This window comes from Nycticebus coucang, chromosome 20 (genome assembly GCF_027406575.1).
Source record: "Nycticebus coucang isolate mNycCou1 chromosome 20, mNycCou1.pri, whole genome shotgun sequence".
Taxonomy (NCBI): domain Eukaryota; kingdom Metazoa; phylum Chordata; class Mammalia; order Primates; family Lorisidae; genus Nycticebus; species Nycticebus coucang.
Genome location: NC_069799.1, coordinates 4,954,544 through 4,967,399, shown reverse-complemented (window position 1 = coordinate 4,967,399; position 12,856 = coordinate 4,954,544). Strand labels below are relative to the sequence as shown.

Here is a 12,856-nt window from a genome sequence, read left to right as displayed (position 1 = left end):
ACACCAACTTAACCTCAAATACTTCTCAAATGTATTTTTCTTCTAATTCCACCATAATCACAAGAATTCAGTTCTTCATCAGTAGGAGATGATGGATAATGATGGGAATAAAAGTAAAAATAAAAATGATTATGATGCTCGTGGCAATGGAGGACAATACTTATTAAGTACAAACCGTGCCACAGACTACTCCAAGTGTTCGACATGTATGATTTTTTTACTCTTCACAACCACCTAATAAGGTCTATATGTTCAATATATACAAATATAAATGATCAGATAACTGTATCTCCCTGGGAATCAAGACTACATCCAAGGCAGAAGCCATATCCTACATGTCTGAAACAAAACAATATGTAAAATAAATTATAATAAATGAAGACTCTAGTCTTGAGGCACCGCTCCCTTATTTCAAATATAATATCTCCAAAGATAACAGCAGCGCATTTCTTCTTCTTCCAACACGATCTCTTTTCACAATTTACCCACATTATATTAGATGTGCATCCAGCCAGTACCTCAACATCACATTTGAAATCTCTCAAATTAGCCTTCCATTTGCAACAAGTACCACGCCTCTGATTCTTGCGGGAGTTTGCCTCATCAAACTCTGCTCCTTCACTTTCACCGGCATCCTTGTCTTTTCGTACTTAGATTCTCTGAGAGCTCGTCTGGGTAACCCCAGTCAGAATCACTGCAACACAGCACTAAGGACAATGAGGAGGAATAAATTCTCTAATTTTGAATAAAAATGCACTGCTTTCAATCTCTGGGAATAAAGAGACTGTATGTCAGCTATTGGTCATCTAGAAAAACAATTCTTTTAATATTAAGATAACTTTTATCTGCCAAAGTTTTCTTTTTTAATTAAGGTTTTGTTTTGTTTTGTATTGATCTGCTAAGTGCTGCTGGTTTATGCTCAACTAATCTTCATGTTAGAACAAAGTAAATTGCATAGGCACATGGGAATAACACTGTACATTTTATGTTTGTTTTTCTCTAAGTATATTAAACTTACACATGTTAAAAACAGCAGTGTATATGTTAGCTATGGATCCAGACAGCAGAAATACAGCAATAAACAAGCCAGCTATGGTCTTTTGTCTCAGAAAGAGAACACTTTATTGCAGAGATACATGCAATAAATAAACAGAAAGAAAATGGCTTATGGTGACATATTAAAAGAATGAAAATCATATATTAAGACAGAGACTAGCTTCTGCGTTTGGGAGGCTGGAGGAGGCATCACAGAGATGACCTTTGACCTAAACACTGAATGACAAGAAGGACCCCGACAGCACAGGAGGCACCACAGCAACAGGTCTTCTCTGGGGATCAGCTTGGCTTGTGTGTTAGAGCCAGAGAGAGAGAAGGCCAGGACAGTTGTGAGATTTAAATAACTGAGTAAATTTCTCCCTTAAGTGAGTACTGGAGTTATTAGTGCTTTCCTTTGTTATCTACGTGATTATGAAGATATACCATTTGTTAACTAATCAGTTTCTGTAAATGCCAATTTCCTATGAAAACTATTTTTCCAGAGCATCCTATAATATACATACCAGACCGATTGCAGATTATGTGACGAAGTCATGTATTTTGTGATTTATACTTAACAATATTTTGATAAATATAATTTAGTAATTAATAACTCCTACAAATATAGACAACAGTGTGAGCTTTCTAATATAGAAAAAACAACACCCAAAAGAAATTTATATTGGTCAAATGGTAAACTGGAAAGAATATAAAATACGAATCTAAAAGTAAGATGAGAAATCAAACTCAGCAATGAAAACTTAAATATTTTCTTTCTTTCTTTTTTTCTTTTTTTGCAAATTCCTATTTACCTACATAAAAAATAAAAACTTTTAGGCAGTATCAGTGCATCTGAAAGTCATAGATTAAAATCTTTATCATTAGTGCCAATGTGTTCTTCTTTATTCTGACTCTTTAATCCCTTCTTCCCTGTAAGAGCCACAGTGATACACTAAACCCTTCATTAAACAAAATGAATGGACCAACCAAATAAAATGCAAAAGGAACTCTACCAGAGACACTGGAGATGCTTGTCTAGCTACATGCGGAGGCCAAGACAGAGAGATCCTTTGAGCCCATTAGTTTAAGGATAAAATGAGTTAGAATGTCACCCTTGTACCACTGCCTGGGTGACAGAACAAGACCCTGGCTCTAAAAACAGAAAGAAAAGCATTCCTCTCAAGATACTGAGACAAGTTAAATATAACACTATTTCCTTTGTCTGTATTACTCATTCAACTTTATTTCCTCAGTGTTGACTAAATTAAAAACCTCTCTTAAAGTTAGGCCTATCTCCTGCTGTCTATAGAAATAATTCTGATTTCTGTCACCACATTTAATCAAGAAACCTATGAATCTTTTGAATGACTGGTACATTTCTATATAATTTAAACACCAACAATTTTGAAATACAATTTCTTACTTTCCTTTGGCTACTAGAGACCTTGAAGAAAGATGCATGGCCTTTCTGGTCATTCAGAATGTTCTGGCATAAGTTTTGTGAACAAATTTTAACTATTATATATTTTAACCTTACTTTCTTTTATGTTCATTTATTGGTAGCTTATCACAAAGTAGAATTTTTGTTATAATTGTCATTGTTTTCAATGAGAGAGGAAATAAAGCAAGTAAATACCTTGAAACACAAAAATTTTATGCCTTGTCTCTGCCATTCTTTTAGTCAGGAAAGACTTTCTTTCTTCTGGCCACTTACTTTAATTTATCAGAACTGCCTGAGTCAACTCAAATCATGTCTCCTCTGCAAAGCTCCCTATAAATGCGTGAAATCCTCTGTAACTTTTTAGATTCCTGTTTGTGGTTATAACAACACCAGGAATCAGCAAGAGTGGAAGCAGCTTCCACCTTTTATGGCAAAGTGCATTTCTTCATCTTGAAACCTGCCACCAAGAAATGTGGATGCAATGAAGAAGTTCTCAAGATTTATCAATAGTTTAATAGCAAATAAACTTGTCCGTGATTGTATTAAAGGTCTATAAACAAGGAGGAAGACAAAGCACCGTAATCCTTCAGGTCTCTCTGCTTCTCACGCCTTGTTTTCAAAAGAACTCACTTGTGAGAACAGAATCCACAAACAGAGAATGGACTTCAAGAGTTTAATTAGTTCTCAAAATGAATCGTCCACCAAGATCCCAAGTCACACAACCAAGTTGATTGTATTGTTTAACAGGCATGGGAGCACACCACTGACATCTTTAATAGGAATTGCATTACATTAGTAGTTAACTTGTCAAAGCATTTCTCTTTTTGACTTTTTTCAGTAGACAGAATTTTGTATCTATTCTCTAAGTCACACTCATTTGTTTTTAGTACACAATATGCAGCCTGCATTACACTGAGCAGGGGTTTAAAGAGGCCTGGAAGATTGCTGTTTGATATAAATTACTAAAAGCATTAAAGAAAGTGCTTTCTAAATAGAAGGGCTCCGCGGTGGAGATATCCGTCAAGAGAGCAACAACATGGCCTGTGCAATAAAACTATTTATACATACTCTTTCTGAAGACAGATGAGAAACTCAGGGGATCCACTGAAGCTCAATGCCTTTTTATGTGTTTTCATCCTAAAGACATTTTCTTTGCAACCTTGTTGGCCACCTGTCTTTCCTTCACTTAAGTATTAAATATAATACTTTCCAATAATGTCAAGTCATGCTTGGTTAAAAACCCTCAGTCCCCAAAAACTGTGAGACAAAGAAAAAAAGTACTATCTTACTCAGTTAGCTAAATTTGTTTAAACTCTTTTCAAAATCCAGAGAATAGCATATAATGTAATAATTATACGGTGTTTATAAACTTATAATCATCAGATTATTACTGCATCCTTTGTTCTGTGTCTTTAAGGAAAAGGAGATTAAAAGACAGATCCAACCTCTTAAATAGATAAAAGAGTTTTAATTGCATCATTAATAATAATGTTTAAACAATCAAGTCATCCCTGAAGTATGTGTCAGCTTTTCTTCAAGAGGATTTTACAGTGACTTTAATCGAAACTTACAATGTTTCCCTTTGAAAGAATTTCAGGGCCATAAAATATCATTTAAACCAAAGGTGATTAAACAATAACTTTTTGATCATCTAAAAGTCAAGGAACAAACTTTCTATTTCATAGTGTTTGAGAATTGGCTTTCCCTACAACAGCAGATTTTTTTTTAATTTTTTTATTAAATCATAAGTGTATACAATGATATGATTATGGGGCATCATACACTCACTTCATAAACCATTTGACACATTTTTATCCCAGTGGTTAACATAGCCTTTCCGGCGTTATCTCAGTTACTGTGCCAAAACATTTATATTCTACATTTACCAAGTTTCGCAAATACCCCTGTAATATGCACCACATGTGTGATCCCACCGATTCCCCTCCCTCTACCCACCCCCCCCTTTCCCACTTCCCCCTATTGTTAAGTTGTAGCTGGGTTATAGCTTTCATGTGAGAGTCCCAAATTAGTTTCATAGTAGGGCTGTGTACATTGGATATTTTTTCTTCCATTCTTGGGATACTTTACTAAGAAGAATATGTTCCAGCTCCATCCACAACAGCAGATTTTAACTAAGAACCATGTTGTTATCTCAAGTCCATTCAAGTATATTGCTTGTCGTTTTATTTCTAATAAAGAAGAGTCTTTCCATTCAGAAAGACAAAAAAAGTGTCCTCAGCTCAGTTCTGTTGATTTCATTGACTGCTTCTCATGCCTTACTTCATTTCCCAATCTTCCTTGCCTGCTCAAAGTATCCTGTCTGGTACCTCCAACCGGCCTTCCCAAGCATCTTTGCTAACTCACTTATTTAGCTCAGACTCACCTGGGATTTCACGCCTGGACATTTTCTACAATTTTACTTGTCCAAATGTGCTTGTTTTTGCTGTAAGATTATGAGATCTTTCCAGCAAAGCTTCTAGAAATTTTACCTCCAAACGTCCAGTTAGCTCAAGATCTATATTTCAACTCCAAAATTCTCAGGTCTTCAAGGTTTTGAACCTGTCACTCGGGGCTAGGGAAAATCTTCCTCATGGAACACAAACGGGTTAAAGGCAAGATCAGGGTTTAGAAAGATTTCTAGGTGCTCAAAGGAGTGGTTTACAATGATGAATGCAGAGATATTTTTCCCAGCACAGTAAGTAAACAAGCACACCAAACCAAACCAAACCGGCTGAACAGGCCGTCTCCCACAGGACTGCTGCCCTGGGGCTGCAGCTTGGAGAACAGACACCAGGGCACCTCTTGCCTACATTCTTTCTGTTACTTATTTTAAATATAATTAGTATAGTTTCTAAAAATGACTCATCAGGAGAAACATTCCATGCATGTGCTTGCGGACTTTCAAGCCAATTTCCCCTGGTAGGAATGAAAATAAACTTAATGTCTTTTAAAAGCTAATATCTCAGGAATGGAAAAAATATATATCCAATGTACTCAGTACTACTGTGAAACCAATTTAGAATCACTCACACTTGCATATGAAGAATGAAGCATAACTATAGCCTAGGATGAAGGAGGGAAGGGGAGGGAGAGGGGAGGAGGAGGGGGTGGGTTGATAGAGGGAGAGTTAGTAGGGGGACCACACCTATGCAGCACATTGCAAATACAAGTTGGATCTATCAGGTGTAGAAAACGAATGACTTAATTCTGTAATTGGGTAAATGAGGTGAAAGCTATGTTGATTAGTAGGATGTAAGCACTCCAATTTGTACAAATAATCAACACATTGAATCCCATAATGGCATAAATGTATTTATGATCTAAATAATATGATCTTAATAATATTTTTTATTAAGTACAAATGACTTAATAAAAAATAAATAAATAAATAAAAGCTAATGTAATTCTATAGAGTCAAGAGAAGACCCAGGCCTGGATGGATCAGTTCAATAATGGCTTTGCAGTATAGCAAATGATGTTTTCAAAGCCTAATTATAGAAACTAACAGATGTCAATACAGAAAGAATTTATAAGACCCATTTCCCCTTTTGAAACAGCAAAGTAAATTCCTCTAAAACTCAATGCGCAAATTCTGCCATGAAGTTACAGCTGCTGGGTAACAGGATGAAACCTGAGTTCCAGCACCTTCTTCTGTGAAACCAAAGGCAATTTTATCATCTTTATAAGGTCTCTGTCATTCTACAAAGTGAAAACACTGGAGTTGGCACACTCTACGCTCTCCTCTAGCTTGAAATTATTAATTATTATCTTGCCAATTACCAATTTGGGGCCTTCAGAACAGAACTCTGACCTCAAAATTCCGTTTCAGTGGTTGAAGAGCTCTTTGCTCTGCTCAGCTGCCTGCTGGCTATGGCGAGGCTCTGCATTCCAGTGGGGGCTAGTTCACTTCTCTCTACACAGAGCCTCCACTCCCTGCTCTACAAAGGTTTTGCAGCCCTTACAGCAGCCATGGTCTAGAGTTGGAGAGCTGAGAAGCTCTGAGGTGGGGAGGGAGCTGTTCCCAGCTGGGTTCAAGCCATGCAGGTGGCTAAGAAGGCAGCCTGAGGGTGTGCTGAGAAGTCGAGGGAGGCTCCACTCAACAAGAGCTTCTCCCAGAAGGTTGTTCTAGCCCTGCACTCAGAAATACCTTTTATTCAAATAATCCCAAGGATAAATCAGTATAGCAGGTCCTTTTCAAGGAGGAATGTAGCCTTGGACATATTCTGACCAAGGATGAAGAGAAAGAAAATACTAAAAATTCACAGGGACTGGGTTTCTGAGGTAGGAAGGATTCAGGGGTGAGGTCCGCTGGGTGCTGGCAGATTTTTTCCCCTTTCTACACTTCTGACCAGGACCTACTCTGCCTGCCAGTAAGAATCTGGGAGAAAAGGAAAACATGCATCCTTCCTGGCAGAGAAGAGGTAAGAAGTCCTTATGCCAAAGGATGGACTCCGAAGAAAATTAGCCCAGCAGGAGTAACCAATTTCTTTTCTTTTCTGCCACATATTGGAAGAGTAAGAGTTTTCTTGAGTGTCATATTAAATACACAAATGCTGGCCAGGCACAATGGCTTACGCCTTTAATACCAGCACTCTGTGAGGCCCAGGAAGGAGGAGAACTTGAGCTCAGAAGTTCAACATCAGCCTGAGCAAGAGTGAGACTCCCTCTCTGCTAAAACTAGAAAAATTAGCCAGGTGCTGTGGTGGGTGCCTCACCTGTAGTTTCAGCTACTCAGGAGGCTGAGACTGGAGTTTGAGGTTTTTGTGAGCAATGACGCCATGGCACTCTACTCAGGGTGACAGAGTGAGACTTTGTCTAATAAGTAAATACTAAATAAATAAATGCATGGACACTAGTGACAGCTGATGCATGCAAGAAAAGTTCTGTGCATACTTTTTGTGATATCTGACACCACAGATAAGCAAAACAGATAACATTGAAGATAAGAACACACAAATCTGCATGTGGCCTGTGGCCCAGGTTGGACACTGCTGTCCTAAGGCATGTTCCAGGTGGCTGCGACAGAAGGGAGCCGCCACCCTCCCACCATCCCAGCCATGTCCCTCCACTCCTGCACAGACTGACAGAGTTCCACTTGGTGGCACATGGGAGTTTGCAGACATCCAAGGAAATGATGCTTCCTTTCTTCAGCAAATAGCAATGCTTAAAAAGCACTTACCTCTTTTCCTTGTGCCATATCATAATACTTTTTATTCTCTTTTCCAAAGTTTAGGGGAAAAAAATTCTAGCATTCTATCCTACCCTGGATAATTCATTTTATGGATCCCAAGAAAACTATAAGCCTTCGTGTATTATGTCTTTACTTACTTCTCTGTGGGGATATGTTGTCATTGAGAGTGAAAGGGAGAGATTGCCTTTTATGTTTGAACAGATAATTTAGATCAGTTTACATTGAACTGAAAGGAGCCTTGGAATGACTTCAGTTTCATTCAGGCCAACAATGGGTTCCCAACACCACTGGAAACATTAAATGTTGACAACATGTAGACTCCACCAGCCAGGGCTCACGCAGCCAGCTCCTGGAGCATATGCTCAATTTTATAATTGGGTCAAGACAAACAGGAAACAGCAGTGAACTGAATTATCTCAGACAATGTCCATGCCTCGCCTGCACGTTGCAAGGTCCAATGAATTTAGACAATATAGATACGTTGCCTTAGAAAAATCATTATTCAAAGCACAAGATGGGGTTTCAATGATAATCTATATGATAATCTAATATCTTCATAGCCAAAAAAATCATCCACATGTTTAATACATAAAACACAGTACTTGAAAATAGTGATTTCTACTAAAGAACATCCATTTGTAAGAATGGCTGGCAACAATTAGTATTATTTCAAGAAATTTTAGAATCTTTTTATAAAAGCTCTTAAGTCAAAGACAAAACTAAACAACAGTTCAAAATAACTTATTTACTTTGACTATTTTGAACTCATTATCAGACACTGGATAAGGTACTTTACAGAGTACAGAATAACACTACAACATTCCATAAATGAAGACTCAGGATACATCTGACTGGTTTTTTAACATAGTAAACAAATTTATGAATACCTCTAACCTTCATGCATACAAATAAAGTTGTAAATTATCCCCATATTATACATTTCTTTATAACATGAAGAAACCCAGAAATAATTTAAAACCAACAACTAAAATACTTTCATTTCACACCTGATTAATAGGTGTGAAATGAATAATAATCTTAATGCAAATACCACTGGAATAGATGTATTTCAGTATTCCAAGAAGACAGAGCCGAAATTTTTATAGAATTACCAGGGTACATTTCAACTCCAATAAAAGCAAAAGAGAAAATATTCTCTATTAAAAAGTTTTCCCAGCATACACAAAGGAAAGTATCCTAGGATAGAACTAGTCTCACAAGTGGTCCCCAGATATACATTGTTTACAAATCTAGGCACATTGTTCTTTGCCTTAAATCATGGCAATCAAACCATTTATCACAGAACTTGTTTTAAAGTTGTACATGTTTTTCTGATGTTAACATGGAGTTCATTTAGGGATTATTCCACAGGTAATACACCCGCACAACCTAGAATAGGATAGTCAGGTGGTTTACAGTGACATACATTGTGTAAAAAATTATTATTACATGAACTACTCTAACTACCTACATGCTCCCCATATATATTTCCAAGGAAAAATACTAGCTACAATTAAGGTATATATTATGATCGTGTACTATTTTGTCCATAAGCCATATACAAATAAATTATTGTTATAGAACCAGGCTAAATGAAGCTTTTACCTTCTTTTCTTCCATGGAATTAAAAGACTTTTTAAATTAATCTCTCAAATTAATAATGCTTTATAATAGCATTTTAAACAGTATGCCAAAACTCTTTAGGAAATTAAGATTCTGGGATTCTTTAGAAGGTTAAATAGAGAAAAAATAAAGAAACCAAATTAAAAATGCAACAGTTGAGCTATAAGATGGATCAGTCACTGCTCTGACCGGCAGGTCCGTGATCACTGCATGCTATTCCACATGCATTCTATTCCATAGGTGGACTTGTACGTTCCATTATGTGCATTTAATGGAAAACTAAGTGGTTTAGGAATTTTCTTGATGGCATATTGTTCGTAACGTCACAAGAACATAATCAAACAAACAAACGTGAAATTATCAGATGAATTTTTAAAAATATGCCTGAATCAAAACTTCACTTATAGAGACAGTACGTAATTCACAAGAGAATGGGCAACTAGAAATCACTGCAATAAATATGCATTAGGCCCAATTTCTACATTTTTCTTTATTGAAAGAACGTTTATCACTCAAAAATGTGAAATGTGTGAGCCACCCTATATTTGTTTTTATTAACAAGCTTAACCATGGATGTCTACGCAAGCCAACGTCAACACTGCCAAGCTTAAGCATGGATGCCTCCTCAAGCCAATGTCAACACAGCCAATCCCTTCAAAGAACAAAGCTGTCCGGTTAGGTAAGACCTGTAAAACTGTGCTCTCCAACTGACATGTTTTCATCTGAGCCCCTGTTTTCTACCTTTAAAGAGTGGCTGTATCAATTACAAGAACACTTAGCAGGCAAACCCCAGAGATGGCAAAACCTGACTACAAATAAAAATTCCACAAATAGAGATGAAAATCAATATTCTGTCTATTTTTGGAAAGATCTGACCTGAAAGTGTGTTTGAAGTCAGTTGCACCAATCTGCAAGCATTGCACTAGAGGATTAAGGATAAGGCTTTCCCTACCTTCTACCAAATTTGTGAGTCATTTTTGGTTGAGTTGTTGGACAACACGGAGGCAACACACTTCTTCTAAATCAACAGCAGTCTCTCTTTTCCCACCCCACAAGGAACAAGACCGGGGTACCCAGGGGCAAACAGGTGTGTGTACAACACACACACCTGCTGGTAATCAGCACTGCTTACATTTCTGACTGTGAACATTTCAAAAGCTGTTTGGCACTTACCTTGCAAAGACGGGTTAGGTAAAGTTGCTTCATTCTCTCCCATCGTATTATCTCTTTTTAAAGGGGGCCAAGCAATTTCTAGTCAGTTACCCTGCTAGCTCTGTGACCTTCTGACTTCCCACTGTGGTAGTGTAACAGAATACTACCTGCTTTCTTCTGTGAATAATTACCACTCTGCTTCCTGAGTTACCTGGCTTGCAGGACCTGTTTTACTACGAAGTGAGATCACATCCCTTGATCCAATGTCCTGCTATTACCGTGTGCTTCGCAAAACATGGCTGTGTTTCAGTTCTGAAATTAACTTTTACATCCCTACTTTCCCTTTAGTCCAGAAACGTAGTCCTGAAAGAGTATTGATACTATCAACACACCATGGTTCAGAGCCAGTTCTGTTTCTTTCTTTTTTAGTATTTCCAATCTGCTTCTCCTAGAGAACTAAAAGAAAATCTAAAATAAGTTAAGCAAAATCCATTTCTCAAAAACATAGGGAAATAAGGAACCCCTTGGGAGTCAGTTTTTGTGCAGTGTATAAAGACAGATTTAGAGTATTTCTAATGCATGTTGTGTGACTATAAGCAAAAAATATAACTTCTTTGAGACTCAGTTTCCTCAACCGTAAAATAGAATATTAGTAATTTCTATTTGAGAGGGTTAGTATGAAAATTGAAAGCCATAATATATGACTGTGCTAAGCATGGCAAGTGACAGATAAGAAAAACCATAAAACAAATGACACTTTTTCATTTCCCTCTTTGTCCTCTTCTTCCTTCTTTCCCTCCTCTCATTCTTCAGATGAGTAGAAAAAATGCTGAACTGAGGCCCTGATGTCACGGACCATGTTCTGACACCAGTTGTGCTGATTTAAAGAACCTGAAGAAGCTATTCCGTCCAGCACCACAGAGCCCCAAGGTCCTCATTTGTACAAGGGGAACCCTGAAATATGGAGATTTGCATTCCTTTCAAACAGGAACGTAGTTTTAACTCAGATTAACTGTTGTGCCTCCAACAAAAATAGTCTCCAGCAAAGATGAGCTACAAATTGGAGATTTATCTTTAAATGTTCATTTGCAAATGAGAAAGGAAAGAGATCATAAAATTAAAGTAATTTATTTAAGTTTTTCTCCTATAAGGTACCTAGAATAAAAAACAATCTCCATTTTTTTCCCTCTAGAATCCCTTAACTCTTGGCTTTAATCAGACTTGTGCAAAAAAAAGAACCTCAAATTGTTTCCCTTATGGTTCTGTATTTTAATTTGAAAATAATCTACATACCATGTTTGCTGGCTTAATGCAAAAATTGCTTACATAAATTATGTAAAGAACAGAAATGTCAAATAGCTACCATAGGCATTCCTAAAAGTATTGGAAATGAAGCCAAATATGGCTTTAACAAATCCTCATCACAATTCAGAATCGTATCTTTCATTTATCACCTCCTTGGGTCTCAGTTTCCTCATCTGTAATATGAGGGAGCTGGGCCTTTCAAGGGCCCATTCTGTCATCATGATGCCAGAAGCCTCGGACTTGAAATCCAGGCTATGGTTTGCCTCAGAGTAGAGTAGCTCTTCACCCATGCAATTACACACTGTAACATCTGTATCATGCTACATATTTATTAGAAGCAAGATAAAATTGAATGTTTGCCAATAAAACACTGTAATCATACATTCTGACTTCCCTGTCAGAGGAACAACACAGATATCCATCCTCACTCATTATGGCAAACTTGGAAACATATTCACATACCTGCCCCAGGCACCCAATGTTAGTCAATAACAGTTACAAAGCACTTATTATCTACAAGCCAAAATTATGGCAGATAGGAAGTTACCATGAAAGTAAAATAAAGAACTCTTCTTAAGCCAAGAAAAAAAAAGTAAAAATATAGACACCACCAGAAATGTTGAAAGTTTTTATAGATGCATAAAAGTAACCTGAATTTAAAATAAATTACCTTATCATGCGTAACACTAATAAAGTACCCTCACATGTACATTTTCTCTCTTCCTCTGGGCCTTTGTGCATGCCTGAAAAACTTCTTCCAGGATGTTTTCTAAAATGTATCTGGAAAGTTGTGTACATGCCTCCAAATCTCCTTATTCTCACCTTTGCCTTCCCTAACTCACATGCAGAAATTCTTGAATCCAGTCTGGATTGAGTCCCCTTCCGTGTGCTCTGGACTTTCCCTTTCACCACAGCTCTTTGACACTGTACATTAGGGACAGAACTCCCCTCCTACCTGCTGCGGATACTCCAAGGCCCCCAGCGGATGCCTGGCACTGCCGAGAGTACCGAACCCAACTCCCATCCGAACACGTTTGTCTTCATGTCTTCCACCCACAAGCTCACACCTTCTTCATCTTGACTAAGAACTTTACACGCACTGCAGCTGT

The 12,856-nt window shown here is 37.4% G+C and overlaps 1 protein-coding gene across 1 annotated transcript in view; it reads right to left on the bottom strand.

The window, feature by feature from the left end:
- Positions 1–10,604, bottom strand: part of LOC128573096 (inactive N-acetylated-alpha-linked acidic dipeptidase-like protein 2) — a 234,104-nt gene extending 223,500 nt beyond the window's left edge. The window contains exon 1 of the mRNA XM_053573292.1: positions 10,464–10,604. Within this exon, the coding sequence (XP_053429267.1) occupies positions 10,464–10,506 (43 nt within the window). The 5' untranslated portion in view covers positions 10,507–10,604. The remainder of the gene's footprint in view (positions 1–10,463) is intronic.
- Between the last annotated feature and the right edge of the window lie 2,252 nt (positions 10,605–12,856).